At 35.9% G+C, this 27,286-nt stretch overlaps 1 protein-coding gene across 1 annotated transcript; it reads left to right on the forward strand.

The window, feature by feature from the left end:
* The first annotated feature begins 19,887 nt into the window (after positions 1-19,887).
* Positions 19,888-26,636, forward strand: LOC128550652 (uncharacterized). Its single transcript, XM_053530106.1, has 7 exons — positions 19,888-20,022; positions 21,557-21,742; positions 22,358-22,394; positions 24,384-24,656; positions 25,146-25,196; positions 25,502-25,669; positions 25,918-26,636. The coding sequence occupies exons 1-6, from the start codon at positions 19,915-19,917 to the stop codon at positions 25,663-25,665; spliced, it is 819 nt and encodes a 272-aa protein (XP_053386081.1). The 5' UTR covers positions 19,888-19,914; the 3' UTR covers positions 25,666-25,669; positions 25,918-26,636.
* The last annotated feature ends 650 nt before the right edge of the window (positions 26,637-27,286 follow it).

The raw sequence follows: 27,286 nt of genomic DNA on the forward strand, positions 1-27,286 counted from the left end.
TGACCAGTCAGTTATTTTCCCCCTAGCATATACATGACCTGTCAGGTTGGGGAAGAAATTAGCTGGTAGGTTCTTTCCCCTAAAGCCAATACTTGACGTGTTGGGTGGGGAGAAGAAATTGACTGGTCAGGTCTTTCGGCCTAGCATATACTTGACCTGTCAGGTGGAGGAATAAATTGGCCGCGTCGGGTGGGGAGAAGAAATTGACCGGTCAGTTCTTTCTCCCCCCCCCACAGGCATATACTTGACCTATCACGTGGGTGAAGAAATTGACTGGTCAGTTCTTTCCGCCCTAGCCAGTAATTGCTCTGTTAGGTGGGGGAAGAAATTGACCAGTCAGTACTTCCCCCGTAGCCAGTACTTGCTCTGTAAGGTGGGGAAGAAATTGACCAGTCAGTTCTTTCCCCCCTAGCCAGTACTTGACCTGTCGGGTAGTGAAATGAAATTGACCAGTCAGTTCTTTCCCCCTAGCCACTACTTGCTCTGTTAGGTGGGGGAAGAAATTGACCAGTCAGTCCTTTCCCCCCTAGCATATACTTGACCTGTCAGATGGGGGAAGAAATTGAACAGTCAGTTCTTTTCCCCCAGCATAGGGAGAAGAAATTGACTGGTCAGTTCTTCCCCCCCCACCCCCAGCCAGTACTTGCTCTGTTAGGTGGGGGAAGAAATTGACCGGTCAGTTCTTCCCCCCTAGCCGGTACTTGCTCTATTAGGTGGGGGAAGAAATTGACCGGTCAGTTCTTCCCCCTAGTAAGTTCTTGACCTGTCGGGTGGGGAAATGAAATTGACCAGTCAGTTCTTTCCCCCTTAGCCAGTACTTGCTCTGTTAGGTGGGGGAAGAAACTGACTGGTCAGTTCTTTCCCCCCTAGCGTATACTTGACCTATCAGGTGGGGGAAGGAATTGACCAGTCAGTTCTTTTCGCCCAGTATATACTTGGCCTCTTAGGTGGGGGAGAAATTGGCCGGTCAGTTCTTTCCCCCCTAGCTAGTACTTGACCACTGGGGTAGGTAGAAGGAATTGACCAGGTCATGTACTGGCTAGGGGGGAAAGAACTGACTGGTCAGCTTTTTACCCCTCCTGATAGATCAAGTACTGGCTAGAGGGGAATGAACTGACTTGTCAATTTCATTTCTCCACTCGACAAGTCAAGTACTGGCTAGAGGGGAAAGAACGGACCAGTTAATTTCTTCCCAAACCTGACAGGTCAAGTACTAGCTAGGGGGAAAGAACTGACTAGTCAATTTCTTCCCCCATCTAACAGAACAAGTACTGGCTAGGGGGAAAGAACTGACCAGTCAATTTCTTCCCCCACCTAACAGAGCAAGTACTGGCTAGGGGGAAAGAACTGACCGTCATTTTTCCCCCACCCAACAGGTCAAGTATATGCTAGGGGGGAAAGAACTGACTGGTCAATTTCTTCCCCTACCTGACAGGTCAAGTACTGGCTAGGAGGGAAAGAAGTCAGGTTAATTTCATTTCTCCACCCGACACTCAGGTGAAATATTGGCTAGGGGGGAATGAACTGACCAGTCAATTTCTTCCCCCACCTGACAAGTCAAGTACTGGCTAGGGGGGAAAGAACTGACCAGCCAATTTCTTTCCCCACCTGACAGGTCAAGTATATGCTGGAGGGAAAGAACCGACTGCTCAATTTCATTTCCCCACCTAACAGAGCAAGTACTGGCTAGGGGGGAAAGAACTGACTGGTCAATTTCTTCCCCCACCTAACAGAGCAAGTACTGGGGGAAAGAACTGACCGGTCAATTTCCCCCAACCTAACAGGTCAAGTATATGCTAAGGGGGAAGAACTGACTGGTCAATTTCTTCCCCCTCCTGTTAAGTCAAGTACTGACTAGGGGGGAAAGAAGTCATGTCAATTTCATTTCTCCACCCGACAGGTGAAATACTGGCTAGGGGGAAAGAACTTCTCCACACCCCACAGGTCAAGTGCTGCCTTGGGGAGAAAGAACTGACCAGTCAATTTACTTCCCCACCTTAATTACTGGTCAAATACTGGCTACGTGGGAAAAGAACTGACCAGCAGTAATTTCCTTACCTTAGAAGAAATTGAAACAGGAAAAAGGTCATCAATTAAAAAAATATAACAGAAATTAAAATAAATTCATAGAAAAAACATTACTTTAATTTACACAAAATATGAAACACATTTTTTACTTTACTTTAAATTTAAATGAAAAGCGACTATCGGAAATAAAAAACAGACTAGTTGAAAATAACCTGTTCCAATTCACTAACAGGGGAAATAATAGACTAGCCAGAAAAATTGACGAGTGGGGGTGGAGCGGGGCGTGGTGGGGAAGAATTGACTAGTTAGTTTTTTCCCCCAATAAGAATGATCAAGAGTAACCGGTTGCAACTTGGGGGAAAATTGACTAGGGGTTTGGGGGGGGGGGAACTGACCAGTCAGTTCCTTCCCCTGGGAAAAAAACTGACGGGTCAGTTCTTTTCCCCCGAGGAAAAATCTGACCGTTTCACCGGGCGGGGCGTATATTCTCCTTGACGATTTGATAAAAGACATTGTGTCTGAAATCATTCGGCCTCCACCTCTGATAATTCATGTGGGGAAGTTGGCAGTCACTTGCGGAGAACAGGTTTGTACATGTACAGAATCAAGGAACACTGGTTAGGTTAATTACCCGCTGTTATATGACTGAAGTACTGTTGGAAAACGGCGTTAAACCCAAAACAAAGAAATTAATTTCAAAATAGCAATAATGTCTCCACATCTTCTTAAACCGTTCTAAGAACATTCAAGTGGTGTTTCCTGAAAATGTTTGCTGTATATAGGGTAAACATGCGAGCTCTGTACACGTAGATATTTTGAAAGAAAACACGAATGCATGTAGACCTACCATTGATTTGTTTGTCATCGGTCTTATCAGCGTATTAAGAATTAAATACCAGTAAACAACTTGCGTTATAATTTCTATTCAAGAGTATGTTCCGTGTAAACTATTCTGATTCTTCAACCGGATTCTGTTTATTCTAATACGAAAAGTTTAGCGTTTAACTTTTAAACATTGCAGTTTGTAAGAAAGCTAAATTGACATTAAATAATGACAAAAGTTGCCATTCAGCTCCATCTTTGTTTCTTTTCAGTGATTACTGCACATATTCAAAGACGTGCTTCTCCAAAACACTCGTACCTTGTGGCATTTGGTAAGTACTTTTGGTTAACATAACAAACATTTTAATTAAACTGTATAATGATAAAAAAGTTACTACCGGTAATTTCTTCCGTTGTTACCGGTTTTTAGCAAAATATCACATTTTTACCATATCATAGAGATGATACTTATAAACCAAACCGACACTGTAGTGATACAGCGCATCGGATTAACGCTTGATCTGTTGTTTTTCCTCAAATAAATAAAAAAGAAGAAATAAAAAAAAACATCAAAGAGCACAAAGAATGGACTTCGTGCTTCCGTCCGTCTGTCTATCCGTCACACTTCGATTTTGAAATTACTTTACACAAATGGTCCATGTAATTAGACGACGTGTAGCACGTTTGGCCAAGGCCCTTCGTTCCGTGGTCAAAAGTCACACCAGAAGATCAAAGATTAACAGGTTTCGTGTCCATTCAATAATTCTGCCATTCATCAATGGAACTTTTAACTACTAAGCAGACATGCTCCCAATAATGGCGCGCGCAAGACCTTACGCAAAAGTCAAGGTCACACTCTTAAGTCAAAAGTTAAACATAATCTCTTTCGCTACCAGCCGATAACCTTATTCATGAAGATTTTTTTAAATTACTTTGCACAAATGATTCCCATATCAATAAGACGACGTGCCATACGCAAGATCTAGACCACTAGCTCAAACATTAAGGTCATTTTTGGAAGTCAGAAGTTAATAGGTCTGTCTGTGTCCGCTCTATGCTCTACCAATTATCATGGATGATTTAAATAACAACAAAGGACACCATCATGGTCAAGTTTTTCCCACTGCACATAATGTAATAAAACTATGTTAAGATGGTCCCTTGAAATGCTTAGATGTGTCCACAAAGGGTCATTTAATTCACAAAGGTCTATAAAAGTTAAAGAAAAGAGGCAAATAACCATCTTAGGCGCGTCATTGTAGTTTGGTGAGTTGTTTGTTTGATACCTAAAAGCAACTCCTGTGTGTTTGCACGGGCTATTTGAAGGATCCCCATTATTGTCATGGCTTACAAGACTGTCGTCGTTGAATGTGTTGATCTGAAACTCGATAGTTCGATGATGAAATCGCGAAATCACGAAACTAAGATAACCATAACTCGACAACACGATAATGATAACGAGATACTACGATAATGAAAACACGATAATACGATAGTACGATGACGACAGTGCGATAAACTATCGCATTTTCACCATCGTACTCTCGCGTTTTCGTTATCGTAGTATCGTGATTTCGAGTTATCACCATCGTACTGTCGCGTTATCATTATCGTACTGCCGCGTTATCACAATCGTAGTGTCTCGTTATCACCATCGTACTTTCGCGTTATCATCATCCTACAATCGCGTTATCACCATCGTACTGTTGCGTGATCATCATCGTACTGTCGCGTTATCATTATCGCACCACCGCCTTCCGATGCGTACGTGCATGCTCAAAATTAGAAGATTAAAGTTATGCTTTGATAACTACAGCTCCCGCTGTCGCGATAGGGCGATATGCAATCGAACGCAGGTGCTTGCGTGAGAAAATCATGATTTTATTTATGATCCACCTATAGCTTCAGCTACTAGTTAGCAAAAAGCGACATATTTAACCATTTTGTATCGTCTGTTTAAGAGACATTTAGAGAGAATGAATTTAAGGAGGCGAAACGTGTGGGATGTTGAACAGGTTCAAAATGCTATACAGATATAATTTGACAGCATTTCTCATTCTGTAAAATCATAATAAAATGTCTGAGTAAAGGGGGGTTAACTCTACCCTTCGTTGGGAAAACCGCTTTACTCTTTATTTTGATATGTGAAAATAGAAAAGAAATGCTATCTAGTTTTGCAGAAAACTTCCAGACGTTGATGCATTAATATGAAATAATATGCGATGCAAACTGCAAAAAAATATTCTTCGAACAAGTTGTAACATCCATGAACAAGTAATAGAAATTATTTTGAATTTTTAACAATGCTTAAATAAAAAGAACACTGGAGGGGAAATTCTTCTATGCGCAAGGGCGTCGGAGGGCGATAATGCGATGACGATAGAGCGATAGTACGATGTTGATAACGCGACAGTACGATGGTGATAACGCGACAGTACGATGATGATAATGGGACAGTACGACGGTGATAACGCAGCAGTACGGTGATGATAGTGCGATAGTACGATGGTGATAATGCAACAGTGCGTTGATGATAACGCGGCAGTACGATGGTGTATTGCGCCAGTACGATAATGAAATAGTGAAATCACGATACTACGATAACGAAAACGCGACAATACGATAGTACGATGGTGAAAACGCGACAGTACGATGGTGAAAACGCGAAAGTATATCACATTACCACCATCGCACTATCGTTTTATCGCGTTTTCGTTATCGTAGTTTCGCGTTATCATCATCGTGTTTGTCGTTTTCGTTATCGTAGTTTCGTGATTTCGGGTTTTCATCATCGTTCTTTCGAGTATCGCGTTTCAGATCAACACATTCAAAGGTGATGGCCCTAACGGCATTCCGTTGACTGTGACCTGGGCAATTGTCTTTCTATTTATAGTAAGGTATGTAACAAAAGAGTTTTCAGCATAATATTACCCTCTAGAATACTAATGATATCTTAGCCATGGAAGATCGTCATATATGTACAAAGTGTTTCAAAGAATATCCCAGAATTAGTTTGCCTTCTGGGATACATTTTCGTCCTTTCTCTGCATCGATAACCATATTCAAAGACATTTATTTTAAAGTAGACGTTGCCTTTTACGTTTTAGTGTAAAGTTACCTCGTAAACGATCATACTTCTTTTTGCTGCTGGGTCAGAATTTGTTGATCTCAGTAATAGTTTGGTTCAATACATATTGTTCAATTTCTATAAATGTACACACATAATGGCATGAGAAAACAATCATATAAAATCTTTCACCAGGGGTTGGGGCAGATGTCCAAAAAGTTCATACACATGTTACGAAAGAATGTGCTGTCATGGATGGACAGGATCCAGCTGTCGTACTCGTACGTCTTTTGTTTTTAAGGTTTTAATGTATTTAATTTCAATTCCATGACACTGTTTTCTTCATATAAGTAATTTATTCATTATTTAAAATAATAACAACTAATAACTCATCTAAAAAGACTTCTAAAGCAATATATGTGAACAACATTTATAAGGCATTTATTTAGAAACGTGGCTTGCTATACGTGTTATAATCCACATTATTGCTAATACTTACATACATCTACAGATCCAAATCTACTTTAGCTTGACTTGTAGTGAAGTTATTCTCCATAGACTTATCCTCTAGAATAATTTTCCATGTTATCTGTACTCTTGATTTACATCGATGCCGATATAGGCTGATTGTACACGTACTCTCCATAGTTCGTTACATTATCTTAGCATATTATACCAAAGTATATTTTTGGATTAATTTTAGTTAACTCATAAATTTCCATTTTATATCCCAACAGCAATTTGTTCGCCACCGTGTAACAATGGCGGCACCTGCATAAGCCCAGACACATGTAGATGTCCATCGTCGCATTCAGGATCACAGTGCCAGACATGTAGGTTATATTCCAATAAAAGTGATACCTCTCTCCATCCTATAAAATTCAGACATTTCAGAACCGAATTGTTTTATATCAATTATACACGTATCTTTGCTACATTGTGTACATGCGTTTGCTTTAGAATCGTAAATAAACGTTGGGATTAAGCATTACAAAGTGATAACGAAAATGCTGTAGTTCAAAAGTGGATAGCGCAGTATAAACAGATTTACTTTCTTTTGGAAGTGCGTAATTCAAAAATATTAATGTAAAAATTGTATTTAATACCTTTACGTTATACGAGTAGAAATACTGGTCCCCAATGTGCGTGCAAACGAGCTAAAATGGCAAAAGTAAGGGTCCATTTAGTAAACGACAAATGTAATCTTGTAAGTAACGGTATAACGTTTACATTTTGATGAGACAGAAGAAAATATTTATTATATAAAAGTTCGATACGTCGTTCATAAAGTTCGTTATCACTATCTCTTTCCTATAATAACTAGCACTCCGCAAACAAATTAACAATTTTTTCTGGTTATCATGGTTTCAGAATTGATAAACATATTTCATTTCTATGTAGTAAAAAACAAAGACAAATATCAAACAGGAATGCCACGCACCAAAACGCAGCCTCCTCAAAACGAAACCCACAGTAAACCTCATATAAATGAACTAAAGCCCGCGCTAGTACGTACAAGAAAACTTTGTGCAATAAGTTAATCCCAATATAAACAAAAGGAGAAAAGAATCACAAAGTACCGAAAAGACAGTAAATTATATTAACGCAGTGAATTTGAAATGTTAACATTTATCCTGTAAAAAGTCATAAATTGCTCTTAAGAGGAATAGTATAGTTTTGAAAACAGTGACTGTATAATAGAGGTTTACAAATAAAAGTCATGAAGAACAAAATAAAATATATCATTCCTTCAGTTGAATGGTAAAACAAATATACACATGTGCTTAAGATGGACAGAAAGTAAGCACATTGAGAGACTTAAAAACGCAAACCATTAAACGTTCTGGCAAAAATCATTATGAATATAATACGTCCAGTTTTGTGCAATTAAGGATTATTTTGGTCGAGAACGAAAAACATAAAATTCAAAGATTTTTCTGTACATTATATTACAAATTTTCCATACAAATATACTTTAATTTACACATATGTTATAATTTAGCACGATGCTCATACAAAATACCATGTTTTCCCGGCAAATGCAGCTATCCCCATACCTGCGAGTGTTCTATAGGATTCAGCGAACCAAGCACAGGATGTCTGACGAGTAAGTCTGTTTACTTCAACTTTTACCCTAAACAAAAATAACACGCCTTGTTCAAGTTTTATTTCTAAGATAATTCATAATTCATAGGATTTTACGCTAAAAATGTTTTAAGAAATCTTATAAACCGCCACAATAGCAGTGCCATACGGTGGCTGTAAAAAGTCTCCACGTGGTTGGACTTAATGTTGTTATATTTTCTTGTCCTCTTGGATTTTGGAGTACATAACAGAATTCTGCTTAAGCCGTATTGCGCTTTTCATTATCTCTCCTAAACAGACTCGATCAAACCGAGTCTGCTATAATTTTATTTATATGTGTAATTTGTTTCCAAATTATCTTTTCACAGATATCATTATTTGTAGTTAATGTACTGAATTAACACTCTGAGCACGTCGGTCGGTATTTATTTGAGTTACGCTAGCCTTATGATTACATTTAGTTGCCCTTTTCATTCGTGTATCGTTTTACTGAATAAGTCATCATTTGTATAAAAGCATTACTACTGGATGTCGTTTGTCGTACATACTTTAAGGAGCAACTGCGATTCTTTGTTCAGGATAGTTTTAAGTTTAATGTCGCACTGACATAACTACAGGTCATAATATGACTTTCTAGCTTTTGGTCGTGGAGGAAGACCCCTGATGCTTCTCCGTGCATTATGGCATCAGCGGGCACCTGCAGTGGGTAGAACCACTCACATTCCGTAGTCAAGTTGGATGTATTCCTCACATGAAGAATTTAACACCCAGAGCAAGGTTTAAGCAAGTTGTTTAAAGTCTGTAACTTTAACCGCTTTATCCACGGAGGCCTGACATGATAGAATAATAAACAAAAAATTCAGATGTTTTTAAAACGTTTCAGTAAGAAAATTAGATTTATTACTTGTCTGGTATTTCAAAGAGTTGGTATTTGCCTCAAATGCTTTTTTTTTATTATATGATAAATGTTACTTTATTATACGTATATAGTCACTGCTTATATTGCCTGTTTGCAGTTTCAAGGCTCAACAGTTTGCCAAAAATTGCTGAATGTGAAACCACATTGGCCAGATTTAGAAGATCAGACAAAAAAGAATTATTATATTACAAGTGAGATTAGATGTATTCTTAATACATGTGATTAACCTCTGTTGATCAAGCAATCATCATCTGTTGAAGGGAAAGGAAATTTGTGTCAATGTTTATTCGATCTGAAAGATCCGCTGAAATTATCTAATGCAGTGTATGAAATCGGCTCAGAAATTAGAAAGTTATGAAATTTTCAATAGTTTATCAAAATGCCAGCAATTTTGTTTCTACGGAAACAAAATGGCTGCTTTTAACTTATCTCTCTTTTTTCACTGCATTTTCTTCATTTCGTAAAAAAATCTACATTTTCCAAATAGAACGTCAGAAATTTATCATGCTTCGCTTTAAAATATAAAGAGAAAAACTAATTGATCTACTTGAAAGGTATTTGATAAATAAACAATTTAAGAGAGTGACGACATGAACACACTAAAGTGACTGCATTCAGGATCGGCCATTTTCTTGAATTTGAGAATACCTCATCTTTTCAATAGTGGTCAGATTTTTAAAACATCGTTCAGTGTCATGAATAGTTTGACAGTTGATTTCATGAACTTCAGCTAATAATAGGCATTAACCTCTTTAAATACTCATTACATTTCTGATATGAAAACTCATGTTTATTTTCATAAACAAACGACAATATTGGCGTCACGTCGACATATTAATCAATACCATACAGGCGCCGGGAAAGAGTGTTACAATATTTGATTCACAAGTTTAAATAAAACACATCTGTTAAACTGACGTTTTAATGTCCTAAATAAACGATGACGTTAGAGTTACGTCAGCCTACTACCCTTACCTTTTTATCAAATAATATATCAATGTCTTATGTTTTGAATCATTCTTGCTTATCTAAGATATGTTTTCATTGCAGTATTTTACGATAGGTTAATTAAATGTTTCTTTATTTTCAGCACCCCTTGTTCTGGCAGCGCTAGTAAAGACACGTTTTGGTCAAAACAGCAGTTGTTTAATTATGCAAACTTTTCAATGCGGTCTCTTTTTCGAGCTTTACCAGACAATACAACAGCACCGGCCTATATTTCGTCGTATTCGTTTGGAATAGTCTATAGTGCAGTTCGTGTTGTTCACACTAAGCATCCAAGGCCTGGTATGATTCTAACCAGAAAATACAACTGCATTATACTTGCGTTATATCTTTTCCAAAATAGATAGGCTTTTCTGCGGCACTGCAAGTGGTTTTAGAACCAGGTTCAGAGCAGTGGACGGGGGATATAAAGTCAAATCTAAATTCTACTGCCTTTTCAATGTTTTGCCCTTTGTAATGTTGGCGTCTGTATGCACGATGGAAATCATTGTCGTACAGCTGTCGAAACCCGCCACTCTTTGTCAAATAAGTAATGGTTAATCTATATAAAAAGAGGACTATCAACAAAACAGTGCTTGTGCATTTTTAAACTGCCTGTTGAGTAAAAGTTTTAAGAGAAATATTCAGTAGAGTCATCCTGATGAACATAACGGGAAAATACAGCAGATTCTTTCATATCAGTCTTTTCCGTGAGTAAGAAGGTGTCATTCCATTTTTGAATAATGTCAGAAACATACGTAGTAGTTGAGAATATAAATTGAATTGGGTGCATGTTTACAACATTCTGATTTCATTCCCGCATGGTTAATTAACATCTAAAGGCAAAAACATTAAAAACTAAGATAACTTACATATCATCATGTTCAATGTTTATTTTATAATTATCTTCAATTATTTGGCAGGTAGCAATGTTTTCCTCTGGGTTATCGTCTGATACTCCTGGGCATCTAGATACATTGCTAAGGGCAACAAAACGACGACTGTCATCTAAAATAACAGACTAATATACGATAAAATCTTCTTATACATAAATATAAATGTAAAGATTATACTGGTTTTTTTTTGTATCTATTCTATCTACTACAATACTATTCAAGATGACACTTGTGACGAATCATTCAATAGAAATAACATCCATGAAAGAGATTATCGAAATGTTTCATTCCCAACTAATCAAGGAAGCTAAATTGGATGCAAACATTTTTTTCATTGTCCTGCTCCAAAGAACGCCGAGGAATTTAGCAAACAAATGGTCTAATATGTCATACTGATTGCATGATGTCTGCAATAAAGGTGCCACTTTAGTTTCTTTGGCATCACATCTATATTTAGTTATTCATTAAACTGACAATGTTGGTCTTTATGTCAAAATTCAAATTGACGATTTCTGTTTTATAGCAAGTTCAAATGTATTTGATTCAAGTGTTCAGTTCTATGAGCGTTTTAAGATTCAAATCCAATGTATTTTGTTTTGTACTGTATGAAGCTGTATGTATTTAGATATCTTTGACCTTCTGAATTTGAAATTAAACGTTTCTTATATAATGAGTACAGAATTTTACCTCATCCGTAATTCTAATTATTGATATCATCCAAATGTTTCGTTATTCATTTGCGTATCCACACGAATCATTCTTTAATGTTTAGGAGTATATCATCAAAACACAGAAATATTTGATAAACGAAAACATCTTTACTAATATTTTACCTGACCGTTATATGTTCTGCAGTATTGTCCCGTACGACGGATACTTAAAATACATTTGTATTCTGAAACAGCTGTCCCCCTTTGAAAATTAATGCTATTTGTAAAGAATAAAAATAAACAATTGTTGAAAACTGTGTTACACCTTGTTATGTGAAATTTCAACAGTATACCGACACTCACTTGTTTCGTAGAGTAATATACATGTTTTACATGCTGTTCAATTTTCATGTGAAACAACTCTTTCTTTCTATGATTTGGTGTTGTTTGATTTTTCTTTCTCAAAACGTAAGGCTAAGTGTGAACAGTTTTGGGCAAAGTCTGTGTAAAAGGACTGTTATTGGGTCAGCTTGTGGTATGCAATTACTTAGAATGTAATAAGGTTTATAAAATCTTACCAGGCCTTGGATGTTTAGTGTGAACAACACGAACTGCACAATAGACTATTCCAAACGAATACGACGAAATATAGGCCGGTGCTGTTGTATTGTCTGGTAAAGCTCGAAAAAGAGACTGCATTGAAAAATTTGCATAATTAAACAACTGCTGTTTTGACCAAAACGTGTCTTTACTAGCGCTGCCAGAACAAGGGGTGCTGAAAATAAAGAAACATTTAATTAACCTATCGTAAAATACTGCAATGAAAACATATCTTAGATAAGCAAGAATGATTCAAAACATAAGACATTGATATATTATTTGATAAAAAGGTAAGGGTAGTAGGCTGACGTAACTCTAACGTCATCGTTTATTTAGGACATTAAAACGTCAGTTTAACAGATGTGTTTTATTTAAACTTGTGAATCAAATATTGTAACACTCTTTCCCGGCGCCTGTATGGTATTGATTAATATGTCGACGTGACGCCAATATTGTCGTTTGTTTATGAAAATAAACATGAGTTTTCATATCAGAAATGTAATGAGTATTTAAAGAGGTTAATGCCTATTATTAGCGGAAGTTCATGAAATCAACTGTCAAACTATTCATGACACTGAACGATGTTTTAAAAATCTGACCACTATTGAAAAGATGAGGTATTCTCAAATTCAAGAAAATGGCCGATCCTGAATGCAGTCACTTTAGTGTGTTCATGTCGTCACTCTCTTAAATTGTTTATTTATCAAATACCTTTCAAGTAGATTAATTAGTTTTTCTTTTAATATTTTAAAGCGAAGCATGATAAATTTCTATCGTTCTATTTGGAAAATGTAGATTTTTTTTATGAAATGAAGAAAATGCAGTGAAAACAAAGAGAAATAAGTTGAAAGCAGCCATTCTGTTTCCGTGGAAACAAAATTGCTGGCATTTTGATAAACTATTGAAAACTTCATAACTTTCTAATTTCTGAGCCGATTTCATACACTGCATTAGATAATTTCAGCGGATCTTTCAGATCGAATAAACATTGACACAAATTTCCTTTCCCTTCAACAGATGATGATTGCTTGATCAACAGAGGTTAATCACATGTATTAAGAATACATTTAATCTCACTTGTAATATAATAATTCTTTTTTGTCTGATCTTCTAAATCTGGCCAATGTGGTTTCACATTCAGCAATTTTTGGCAAACTGTTGAGCCTTGAAACTGCAAACAGGCAATATAAGCAGTGACTATATACGTATAATAAAGTAACATTTATCATATAATAAAAAAAAAGCATTTGAGGCAAATACCAACTCTTTGAAATACCAGACAAGTAATAAATCTAATTTTCTTACTGAAACGTTTTAAAAACATCTGAATTTTTTGTTTATTATTCTATCATGTCAGGCCTCCGTGGATAAAGCGGTTAAAGTTACAGACTTTAAACAACTTGCTTAAACCTTGCTCTGGGTGTTAAATTCTTCATGTGAGGAATACATCCAACTTGACTACGGAATGTGAGTGGTTCTACCCACTGCAGGTGCCCGCTGATGCCATAATGCACGGAGAAGCATCAGGGGTCTTCCTCCACGACCAAAAGCTAGAAAGTCATATTATGACCTGTAGTTATGTCAGTGCGACATTAAACTTAAAACTATCCTGAACAAAGAATCGCAGTTGCTCCTTAAAGTATGTACGACAAACGACATCCAGTAGTAATGCTTTTATACAAATGATGACTTTATTCAGTAAAACGATACACGAATGAAAAGGGCAACTAAATGTAATCATAAGGCTAGCGTAACTCAAATAGTACCGACCGACGTGCTCAGAGTGTTAATTCAGTACATTAACTACAAATAATGATATCTGTGAAAAGATAATTTGGAAACAAATTACACATATAAATAAAATTATAGCAGACTCGGTTTGATCGAGTCTGTTTAGGAGAGATAAAGAAATGCGCAATACGGCTTAAGCAGAAGTCTGTTATGTACTCCAAAATCCAAGAGGACAAGAAAATATAACAACATTAAGTCCAACCACGTGGAGACTTTTTACAGCCACCGTATGGCACTGCTATTGTGGCGGTTTATAAGATTTCTTAAAACATTTTTAGCGTAAAATCCTATGAATTATGAATTATCTTAGAAATAAAACTTGAACAAGGCGTGTTATTTTTGTTTAGGGTAAAAGTTGAAGTAAACAGACTTACTCGTCAGACATCCTGAGCTTGGTTCGCTGAATCCTATAGAACACTCGCAGGTATGGGGATAGCTGCATTTGCCGGGAAAACATGGTATTTTGTATGAGCATCGTGCTAAATTATAACATATGTGTAAATTAAAGTATATTTGTATGGAAAATTTGTAATATAATGTACAGAAAAATCTTTGAATTTTATGTTTTTCGTTCTCGACCAAAATTATCCTTAATTGCACAAAACTGGACGTATTATATTCATAATGATTTTTGCCAGAACGTTTAATGGTTTGCGTTTTTAAGTCTCTCAATGTGCTTACTTTCTGTCCATCTTAAGCACATGTGTATATTTGTTTTACCATTCAACTGAAGGAATGATATATTTTATTTTGTTCTTCATGACTTTTATTTGTAAACCTCTATTATACAGTCACTGTTTTCAAAACTATACTATTCCTCTTAAGAGCAATTTATGACTTTTTACAGGATAAATGTTAACATTTCAAATTCACTGCGTTAATATAATTTACTGTCTTTTCGGTACTTTGTGATTCTTTTCTCCTTTTGTTTATATTGGGATTAACTTATTGCACAAAGTTTTCTTGTACGTACTAGCGCGGGCTTTAGTTCATTTATATGAGGTTTACTGTGGGTTTCGTTTTGAGGAGGCTGCGTTTTTGGTGCGTGGCATTCCCTGTTTGATATTTGTCTTTGTTTTTTACTACATAGAAATGAAATATGTTTATCAATTCTGAAACCATGATAACCAGAAAAAATTGTTAATTTGTTTGCGGAGTGCTAGTTATTATAGGAAAGAGATAGTGATAACGAACTTTATGAACGACGTATCGAACTTTTATATAATAAATATTTTCTTCTGTCTCATCAAAATGTAAACGTTATACCGTTACTTACAAGATTACATTTGTCGTTTACTAAATGGACCCTTACTTTTGCCATTTTAGCTCGTTTGCACGCACATTGGGGACCAGTATTTCTACTCGTATAACGTAATGGTATTAAATACAATTTTTACATTAATATTTTTGAATTACGCACTTCAAAAGAAAGTAAATCTGTTTATACTGCGTGATCCACTTTTGAACTACAGCATTTTCGTTATCACTTTGTAATGCTTAATCCCAACGTTTATTTACGATTCTAAAGCAAACGCATGTACACAATGTAGCAAAGATACGTGTATAATTGATATAAAACAATTCGGTTCTGAAATGTCTGAATTTTATAGGATGGAGAGAGGTATCACTTTTATTGGAATATAACCTACATGTCTGGCACTGTGATCCTGAATGCGACGATGGACATCTACATGTGTCTGGGCTTATGCAGGTGCCGCCATTGTTACACGGTGGCGAACAAATTGCTGTTGGGATATAAAATGGAAATTTATGAGTTAACTAAAATTAATCCAAAAATATACTTTGGTATAATATGCTAAGATAATGTAACGAACTATGGAGAGTACGTGTACAATCAGCCTATATCGGCATCGATGTAAATCAGGGTACAGATAACATGGAAAATTATTCTAGAGGATAAGTCTATGGAGAATAACTTCACTACAAGTCAAGCTAAAGTAGATTTGGATCTGTAGATGTATGTAAGTATTAGCAATAATGTGGATTATAACACGTATAGCAAGCCACGTTTCTAAATAAATGCCTTATAAATGTTGTTCACATATATTGCTTTAGAAGTCTTTTTAGATGAGTTATTAGTTGTTATCATTTTTAAATTATATAATGAATAAATTACTTATATGAAGAAAACAGTGTCATGGAATTGAAATTAAGAACATTAAAATCTTAAATAACAAAAGACATACGAGTACGACAGCTGGATCCTGTCCATCCATGACAGCACCTTCTTTCGTAACATTTGTATGATCTTTTTGGACATCTGTCCCATTTCCTGGTGAAAGATTTTATATGATTGTTTTCTCATGCCATTATGTGTGTACATTTATAGAAATTGAACAATATGTATTGAACCAAACTATTACTGAGATCAACAAATTCTGACCCAGCAGCAAAAAGAAGTATGATCGTTTACGAGGTAACTTTACACTAAAACGTAAAAGGCAACGTCTACTTTAAAATAAATGTCTTTGAATATGGTTATCGATGCAGAGAAAGGACGAAAATGTATCCCAGAAGGCAAACTAATTCTGGGATATTCTTTGAAACACTTTGTACATATATGACGATCTTCCATGGCTAAGATATCATTAGTATTCTAGAGGGTAATATTATGCTGAAATAATGCAAACTCTTTTGTATATATACCTTACTATAAATAGAAAGACAATTGCCCAGGTCACAGTCAATGGAATGCCGTTAGGGCCATCACCTTTGAATGTGTTGATCTGAAACGCGATACTCGAAAGAACGATGATGAAAACCCGAAATCACGAAACTACGATAACGAAAACGACAAACACGATGATGATAACGCGAAACTACGATAACGAAAACGCGATAAAACGATAGTGCGATGGTGGTAATGTGATATACTTTCGCGTTTTCACCATCGTACTGTCGCATTTTCACCATCGTACTATCGTATTGTCGCGTTTTCGTTATCGTAGTATCGTGATTTCACTATTTCATTATCGTACTGGCGCAATACACCATCGTACTGCCGCGTTATCATCAACGCACTGTTGCATTATCACCATCGTACTATCGCACTATCATCACCGTACTGCCGCGTTATCACCGTCGTACTGTCCCATTATCATCATCGTACTGTCGCGTTATCACCATCGTACTGTCGCGTTATCAACATCGTACTATCGCTCTATCGTCATCGCATTATCGCCCTCCGACGCCCTTGCGCATAGAAGAATTTCCCCTCCAGTGTTCTTGTTATTTAAGCATTGTTAAAATTCAAAATAATTTCTATTACTTGTTCATGGGATGTACAACTTGTTCGAAGAATATTTTTTGCAGTTTGCATCGCATATATTTTCATATTAATGCATCAACGTCTGGAAGTTTTCTGCAAAACTAGATAGCATTTCTTTTCTATTTTCACATATCAAAATAAAGAGTAAAGCGGTTTCCAACGAAGGGTAGAGTTAACGCCCCTTTACTCAGACATTTTATTTATGATTTTACAGGAATGAGAAATGCTGTCAAATTATATCTGTATAGCATTTTGAACCTGTTCAACATCCCACACGTTTCGCCTCCTTAAATTCATTCTCTCTAAATGTCTCTTAAACAGACGATACAAAATGGTTAAATATGTCGCTTTTTGCTAACTAGTAGCTGAAGCTATAGGTGGATCATAAATAAAATCATGATTTTCTCACGCAAGCACCTGCGTTCGAATCTGCATATCGCCCTATCGCGACAGCGGGAGCTGTAGTTATCAAAGCATAACTTTTAATCTTCTAATTTTGAGCATGCACGTACGCATCGGAAGGCGGTGGTGCGATAATGATAACGCGACAGTACGATGATGATAACGCAACAGTACGATGGTGATAACGCGATTGTAGGATGATGATAACGCGAAAGTACGATGGTGATAACGAGACACTACGATTGTGATAACGCGACAGTACGATAATGATAACGCGACAGTACGATGGTGATAACTCGAAATCACGATACTACGATAACGAAAACGCGAGAGTACGATGGTGAAAATGCGATAGTTTATCGCACTGTCGTCATCGTACTATCGTATTATCGTGTTTTCATTATCGTAGTATCTCGTTATCATTATCGTGTTGTCGAGTTATGGTTATCTTAGTTTCGTGATTTCGCGATTTCATCATCGAACTATCGAGTTTCAGATCAACACATTCAACGACGACAGTCTTGTAAGCCATGACAATAATCGGGATCCTTCAAAATAGCCCGTGCAAACACACAGGAGTTGCTTTTAGGTATCAAACAAACAACTCACCAAACTACAATGACGCGCCTAAGATGGTTATTTGCCTCTTTTCTTTAACTTTTATAGACCTTTGTGAATTAAATGACCCTTTGTGGACACATCTAGCATTTCAAGGGGACCATCTTAACATAGTTTTATTACATTATGTGCAGTGGGAAAAACTTGACCATGATGGTGTCCTTGTTGTTATTTAAATCATCCATGATAATTGGTAGAGCATAGAGCGGACACAGACAGACCCTATTAACTTCTGACTTCCAAAAATGACCTTAATGTTTGAGCTAGTGGTCTAGATCTTGCGTATGGCACGTCGTCTTATTGATATGGGAATCATTTGTGCAAAGTAATTTAAAAAAATCTTCATGAATAAGGTTATCGGCTGGTAGCGAAAGAGATTATGTTTAACTTTTGACTTAAGAGTGTGACCTTGACTTTTGCGTAAGGTCTTGCGCGCGCCATTATTGGGAGCATGTCTGCTTAGTAGTTAAAAGTTCCATTGATGAATGGCAGAATTATTGAATGGACACGAAACCTGTTAATCTTTGATCTTCTGGTGTGACTTTTAACCACGGAACGAAGGGCCTAGGCCAAACGTGCTACACGTCGTCTAATTACATGGACCATTTGTGTAAAGTAATTTCAAAATCGAAGTGTGACGGATAGACAGACGGACGGAAGCACGAAGTCCATTCTTTGTGCTCTTTGATGTTTTTTTTTTTTATTTCTTCTTTTTTATTTATTTGAGGAAAAACAACAGATCAAGCGTTAATCCGATGCGCTGTATCACTACAGTGTCGGTTTGGTTTATAAGTATCATCTCTATGATATGGTAAAAATGTGATATTTTGCTAAAAACCGGTAACAACGGAAGAAATTACCGGTAGTAACTTTTTTTATCATTATACAGTTTAATTAAAATGTTTGTTATGTTAACCAAAAGTACTTACCAAATGCCACAAGGTACGAGTGTTTTGGAGAAGCACGTCTTTGAATATGTGCAGTAATCACTGAAAAGAAACAAAGATGGAGCTGAATGGCAACTTTTGTCATTATTTAATGTCAATTTAGCTTTCTTACAAACTGCAATGTTTAAAAGTTAAACGCTAAACTTTTCGTATTAGAATAAACAGAATCCGGTTGAAGAATCAGAATAGTTTACACGGAACATACTCTTGAATAGAAATTATAACGCAAGTTGTTTACTGGTATTTAATTCTTAATACGCTGATAAGACCGATGACAAACAAATCAATGGTAGGTCTACATGCATTCGTGTTTTCTTTCAAAATATCTACGTGTACAGAGCTCGCATGTTTACCCTATAGAAGATGTCGCAGTATTTGGGGACATCCGTGTCCAGTGGACATAATTCTAGTGTTTACGTGTATGCAAAAAAACCAAACGTGTACATACAGACTGTATGCTGCGTTGAATCGAAATCACTGTACAGTATTGCAAAGTAAGATATTCACTTAAAAATACTTACCCTTTCAATTTTAATTTTTCTAGTACTATTAACATTTGGTTTACGTCAATATGTAAAAGAATGTATTTGTATTAGGAACAAACGAGCTGTGTCAATACTACTTACTTGGTGATCTATCTGTAGGGTTTTGCCACTATTAAAAGTTCTTTAGTTATAGATATCTATATACGCATCATTAAATGGGAAGAAATAACACTGTTAAGCTGCTCTGTTATTTTGTGTTTGGCCTGACAAAGATAAACCTTAAGCTAAGCAGAGAAATGTCCAGTCTACTACTCTTTTAAGAAACACCTTCATGGCATCTGACGATGGGAGTGGTGTCCATCGGATAGAATACAGTTTCTTTGTTGCAAACAGTACAGTTGCACTTGAGAAAGGGGCCATGCCAGCCAATAGGAATAATGTATGTATTCTATCCCGTGTATTTGTTGAAATAAAGTATAAAGTTTTTGTTTATGCACCTTTGGTCTTCATAGATTTTTGTTCGGTTTTGCAGAAATATTAAAAATGAAATTCCATCAAATGCCTTCGTTTCCAGTACTACGTCTAACAGTTATGTACATATTTTGTTATAGCTATTTTATGTACATATTTTGTTAATCCCCCGCCGTGGCGGAGGGATTATAGGAATGGTCTGCGTCCGTCCTTCCGTCCGTCCGTGCGTCCTTTCGTCCTTCCGTCCGTAACAAAATCGTGTCCGGTCCATATCTCCTAAACCCCTTGAAGGATTTTCATGAAACTTGGGTCAAATGATCAACTCATCAAGACGATGTGCAGAACCCATGAGTCAGCCTTGTCGGTTCAAGGTCAAGGTCACAACTCAAGGTCAAAGGTTTGAGCCTGCCATTTTGTGTCCGCTCTATATCTCCTAAACCCCTTGAAGGAATTTTATAAAACTTGGGTCAAATGATCACCTCATCGAGACGATGTGCAGAACCCATGAGTCAGCCATGCCGGCTCAAGGTTAAGGTCACAACTCAAGGTCAAATATTTGAGCCTTCCATTTTGTGTCCGCTCTATATGTCATAAACCCCTTGGAGGAATTTTATAAAACTTGGGTCAAATGATCACCTCATCGAGACGATGTGCAGAACCCATGAGTCAGTCATGCCGGCTCAAGGTCAAGGTTACAACTTAGGTTCAAATGTTTGAGCCTTCCATTTTGTGTCCGCTCTATATCTCCTAAACCCCTTGAAGGATTTTCATCAAACTTTAGTCAAACGATCACCTCATCAAGGGGATATGCAGAACTTATGAGTCAGCCATATCGGCTCAAGGTCAAGGTCACAACTGAAGATCAAAGGTTTGAGCCTTCCATTTCGTGTCCGCTCTATATCTCCTAAACCCCTTGAAGGAATTATATAAAACTTGGGTCAAATGATAACCTCATCAGAACGATGTGCAGAAATTATGAGTCAACCATGCCAGCTCAAGGTCAAGGTCACAACTAAGGGTCGAAGGTTTGAGCCTTCCATTTGGTGTCCACTCTGTATCTCCTTAACCCCTTGAAGGATTTTCATCAAACTTGGGTCAAATGATCACCTCATCAAGAACTCATGAGTCAGCCATGTCAACTCAAGGTCAAGGTCACAACTGAAGGTCAAAGGTTTCAGCTCTGTATCTCCTAAACCCCTTGAAGGATTTTCACGAAACTTTGGTCAAATGATCAACTCATCAAGACGTTGTGCAGAATTCATGAGTCAGCCATGTCAGTTCAAGGTCAAGGTCACAGCTAAAATCAAAGTTTTACCCTTTCACTATCCATAGCAGTGGCGGGGGATTTAGCTGTCTTTCAGACTGCCTTGTTATAGTTATTTTGGTTCTATTCAGACTCTAATCAAATTAACCTTTATACCAAGTTATATTTAACGAAAAGTTATACTAGAAAGCAATTAAAACTTATAAAATTATCATGAAAGGTTTTCTATTTATGTTGGGCAACGAGGGCATGTATTCAAGATCCCAGGTGTAACTGTGTACTAGAAACGTGTTTTCTTAGAGAACAAACACTGGATTTTGATAACTGCCGGTTTCTTGTGCCGAAAGAGGATTTGAACAAGTCAGCTAGAATAGAAGTCACCGTTTACAACCAGGCTCTACTTTATGACACATTCACAATAAACGTTAGTACTCGAAACATTTTTTTTAATTCTTGGACTGACTAAAAAACTATAGGATTCTCTTTATTGATTCAAAGAAAGCATTTAGTAATACAGGCAGTTAACCTAACCAGTGTTCCTGGATTCTGTACCGTACTAACCTGTTCTCCACAAGTAACTGTAAGCTTCTCCACATGAATCAGAGGTGTAAGATGAATGATTATAGACATTATATTTTCTATCAGATAGTCACGGAGGACATACACCTCACCCGGGGATAGAGTTCACGATCCTGCGATTCGCAGATCTGCGCTATTGAACTAAGCCTGCTGGCGATTTAGACGTCTGATAACCATAAAGAATATCATATTCAAAGACAAGGGTGCCATAGGAATAGCCATATTCCAAGAAAACAGTGTTTTAAAATAAAACCCCACGACAAATTATGTATATATATATGTAACAAATAGACAACAGGAACCAAACAAATACATTAAGGAACACAATAGAGCACCGCTTTAGATACGCTTTAAATTTTCAAAAGACGTCCTTAGCATGGCTGAACGAACTGTTAATAGAGAACATGTTGGTTCAGATGAAAATCTTTATTTCTGAATATAGATTTCAATTTCTTTGTAGATAAGGCGTCTGACAGATTTGGGTGGTCTAGAGGAATGTAAGTTGGTATTTCAAAACTTACAAATTAGTATATTGGCAACATAAAAACATATGTCAGCAGTTACTTGAAAACAGTTTGCGGTTTGTTGCTCTGAATGTTTTTTGCTGTGTTAAATGCAAACAGGGTGTCTACTCTCACTATTTTGTTTCAAAAGTCAGATCAGGCGAGAGAACATCGTAATTTGTAAAAAGGGACGTCATTTTTGACCATATTATATAGAACCACATTTTCTCTAACTGTTTGATATCTTCAATATTGTATCAATTCAAAGTTTAACTAAATATTTATGCGTAATATGCAAAGCAAATTTAAACAAGAGCTGTCTGATGACAGCGCGCTCGACTATTCGAAGAATTGATTGAAGAATGTGGTCAAATTATTTCCACGGATATTCAGACAAAAGAAATAAATAGATTAGACAAACAATGATCCTGTATTACTTTGATTTCGATAAGTCTTGCACTAAATGGCAATATATGAGCCAATTTCAAAGTCCAAAAAGGGCCATAATTCAGTCAAAATAGTTATGTACTCTTGCATACAGATGTAAATCATAATGATAAGCAAGTGTTCAAAGTTTAAAAGCCATATGTCAAATAGTTTTGACAAAACATGGACTTGTATGAAAACAGAACCAATTTCAAAGTGCAAAAAGGGCCATAATTCAGCCAAAATAGATGACAGAGATAATATGTTCTCTTTCCTACAGATAGATACTATTATACTAAACAAGTGATAAAAGTTTCAAAGCCATATGTCAAACACAAAAATATTAACTGGTACGAAATACTTAACTAAGATTTCTAAGTCAAAAGGGGCCATAATTCAGCCAAAATCCTTGATGGAATTATGTACTCTTGCCTATAACTGGACATGATAATGGTAAATAAGTGTTGAAAATTTTAAAGCTTTATCTCTAAAGACTTTGTCAAAATGTGGACTGGTACGAAAAACTTAACCAAGGTGTGACGCGGACGCGGACGCCGACGCCGACGCCTACACCGATGCCGACGCCGTGGACAGTAGGATAGCTCTACTTATTCTTCGAATAGTCGAGCTAAAAAGTAAAATAAATAGGCATTTAGACTGGGGTTCAGCGGTATGGTTGTAATAATTGTTTGGTATGCAAGGTTATTCAAAAGACAAAGCGGTTATATTAATGTACACCAATGTAGCAGTAAAAACTATTCTATGATATTGCAGTAAGTCCTAAAATGTCTTCATTTTGGAAATTCACTAAAGCAGAAAAACTGAAGTTACAATGATTGAACATAACAAAAGAAGCATTTGTCAAACATAAGATCATCAAGAAATTGCAACATAAAGATATTAAAGCTATTGGGTAGTTTAGTAGGTCACATAACCGGTAATTACAACCTGCTACAGAAGATGAAATGTATAAAAAATTGCCCTCGGCTACTTCATCATCAATAATAACTTGCAATTTAGGGTTTAAATAGAAGGACATTGGTAAGAACTCAGTTCCAATTTAAAAAGGAAAGGCATATTTAAACAAAATTCTCTCGATAATCTGCTGCCATGGTTTCAGCATCCAAAACGATTGACATGGTAATCATATTTGTATATACAAAGATACACGTATGATTTATTGAAAGGACAACTGTTACCATGTTGATATGTTTTTGATTTTGTTTTGCATTTGTAGTGTATCAGTGGTGTTTAATTAGAACATTGGTCTGTCCTTTAGTTGAAAATTAGGATGTTCGGTAATTTTCCTAAAACATCTAAAGCATAGTAGAAAATATTATGATTTGGGGACAATGTCTTATGTCACCAACCTTCGAACAATTGATTGTGTAGCCACCAAATGCGTATAATTAACCGTACAGCATTGCACCTTTTGGAAAAAACGCGATATCATAGAATCTGTACGCAAAAAATGGATAGTACATGCACCCGTTTACAACTCTATAATACATTCTGACTATTACATTACACATTAATCTTGCAATTTTAAAACTGCAGATTCCGGTCCAACAAATATCCATATAGAAAAGAACCTTGCTACCGGCGTTCGTCTTGTTTGGGACTTGCCTAAGAAAGCGTCTTGTTACGGTAGAGCTGATATTGATGTAGTTGTGGTAGATTCAGGTGGAAGAGTTAAAGTGATACATGTCCATAATGAAGGAACGTTTATTGACCTTGTTGGACTTGAGCCAGACAATGACTACAGCATTTCTCTTAAACTCGGGTACAGGGGCACAGAGCTTGCAGCACAGCCTTACAAGTTTAAAACTGGTAAAACTAATTATGTAAATGCATAACGACATATCGTCTATAAATGACATATAGTGCATATTAATATAACGTTAACATTTTTAAATTAAATTTAATATCAGATATCTAAATGTAAAGTGTAAGTATAAATGAAACTGCATCCTGTTACAATTAAAATCTTGCTACAAGGTGTCTGTAATAATCATGTTACATGTGTACCTTGCCACGATACCTTATAAAAGATAAAAACATATCTTAACTTGTAGAAATGATAATTTTGCAACATGTCTATACGAATAAATCACACGGCAGAAATAATGTTTCTAAAAAGTCCTTAGTTAATAATATATGCCAAATAATTTAACTGAAGAAAGATGTGGAGTGAACTATGGTTTAACAATTTTAGATGATCTATTTAGATTTCCATTTGTTTTAAGATTTTTGTCATTCTGTTACATGGATTAAGTTTTAAACATTTATGATTCGCATAACTGCCCATTGTATTTACAGCTCCTAAACAAAATTATCTTGAAGGCAGTGTGATTGCAGGTATTGTTGCTAGTAAGTATCATTTCTTTGACAAATTGGCTCACGTGTATTTTTCTTTTAATAAAATATGAATGCGGTCTTAAAACTTCTACCAGGTGCACCAACAAGGCTTTATAGCAGATTTTATTGTCATATAAATGTTTTGACAAGATTTAAGACAATATTTACTATCAAACGGACAATATTTAGTTATTTTTTTGTTTTTACACGTAACTGAATACAAGTTGAAGATCGCATATTAAATTGAGGCTGTGTGTAGTAATTCCTAGCACATATTTTGGCTAAAAAGAATATTCGGTATGTATGCATTATCCTAGGTGCAGTAGCAGTAATTGGCATAATCATCTCAATAGTTGTGGTTACGTATCGGCAAAGACGAATGCAACCTGAGAAAGATGGTTTGAAAGCTTTGTCTTTTAAATACCGAAACGCGGTAGATGCTATAAACAAAGGAGAGAAGAAAAACAACTCTGAAATGTAGAAATGTAAGTCATTTTCAGAATTAAGCATACTTATTAGTGCATTTAATATAACAATATCTACCTGAAGTATTCTGTTTGCGTTGTTACTAACTAAACCAATATCAAGGGTAAGCAACTGCTGTAAATATTTTGAAAACCAGTCCCTATTGGACATCATTCTGATCATCAAATTATTTTTGTCATAAATGATGTGAAAGAACATGAATACTAGTAAACAATCATTAACAGTTTTGTCCTGTTTCATATAACAGGTCCAACGGTGTACCAAGAGAACTTTGGGAGAGAAGATGATATTCATGGAATTAAGACAAAAATATAATAAACTGTTTCTAGCTGAACAATTGTCGGATGAATTCTGAAATAAACAGTTCGAGAATTAAGAGACTCATAACTTAGTTTTGCTTGTAATTTCTATTTTTAGGCCTGTTGAACCAGTTCTTTAACTAAAATGTATTGTCAGAATTTTTAATTTGTATGTTTGATGATGATTTTGAAGTCTTGTTATTAGGAAAGGTAATTTGTTTTTGTTTGATATTCAGTTTTAGAGAGTATATTATTCACGATATATGTAATCAGAACACAGTGTTTTATATCCCAAATTCTTGATAAGACTTTTGCAAAGACAAAATACTTAGGCTAATTACACATGAATCAAGCACACTGCAGCCAAACATGAAAAATAACTTGACTGGTGAAAAGGGGTTCAAATATTATTTTTGTTATTTTCGATTTTATTTCTTTCATTTTATCACTCACAATAACATTAAATTTCTCTAAATTAAGTGATTAAAATCGAATGATGAAATAATTGATTTATCAAAATCAAGTCGTAATAAAATAATTGTGATGGCAGAGGTCTCTATTCTGTTTACCACGTAAGAGAATGCAATTTATCTTATTCTTTAACAAAAACCTTCTAATATGAGAGCTATGTAATTTAGCAAACATTACTAAGTAAAAAATTCAAAATTAATTTTTAAACAAAATAAACAAATAAAATGTAACTTTGAACTACACATGTTTATATTTATTTTGTAATGTATCCAGATTCTTTTCTGTTTGTCATTGAAATAAAAAACAATATTTCCAAGTAATTTGTTGTTTTCACTTGACTACTGCTTAGTTCAAAGTAAATAATAATCTCTGTCAAACTTTGTTTAAAACCTGTATATGTTACGGTTTAATTTCTCCTTTAGCCCTCCTTTGCTCGAGGCATATAACGTAAGAATGAAACGCTGCAAACATTGCAGTGGATGGATTTAGGAGTGTATTTCAGGTATCAAATGGATTTCGAAGAAATGGCATTGGGAAGTTTGTATCTCTAATTCCATTGTTTGGTGTCTCCTAAGATTTTTATCATAGCTGAATGGCTCCTTCACATTGAATATATTTCGACTCCAGCGGAATCTCAGCCCTGGAGCGATGTAAGCCGTGTTTTAACAATCAATGCACGTGTCCTTACCTTTCCTTAAACCCCTTGATATGTACTATTTAAAACGAGTTATTGTAAATCATCCTTGAAGCAGGTGTTGCATTTGTCATACTTTCGTGTTATTCCAGGCTCACAATTTACTGGACAACCTTATAAGACTCTTTCACTTGTTGTAGGTGCAGATTGGA

Source organism: Mercenaria mercenaria, chromosome 18, assembly GCF_021730395.1.
Source record: "Mercenaria mercenaria strain notata chromosome 18, MADL_Memer_1, whole genome shotgun sequence".
Lineage (NCBI taxonomy): Eukaryota > Metazoa > Mollusca > Bivalvia > Venerida > Veneridae > Mercenaria > Mercenaria mercenaria.

Excerpts from the sequence above, each read along its gene's own strand:
- LOC128550652 (XM_053530106.1), top strand. The coding sequence starts at position 19,915 with ATGGCATCTGACGATGGGAGTGGTGTCCATCGGATAGAATACAGTTTC. Across the intron at positions 24,657-25,145 it reads GCCTTACAAGTTTAAAACTG|CTCCTAAACAAAATTATCTT; the intron begins GTAAAACTAATT and ends TTGTATTTACAG. Across the intron at positions 25,197-25,501 it reads GATTGCAGGTATTGTTGCTA|GTGCAGTAGCAGTAATTGGC; the intron begins GTAAGTATCATT and ends GCATTATCCTAG.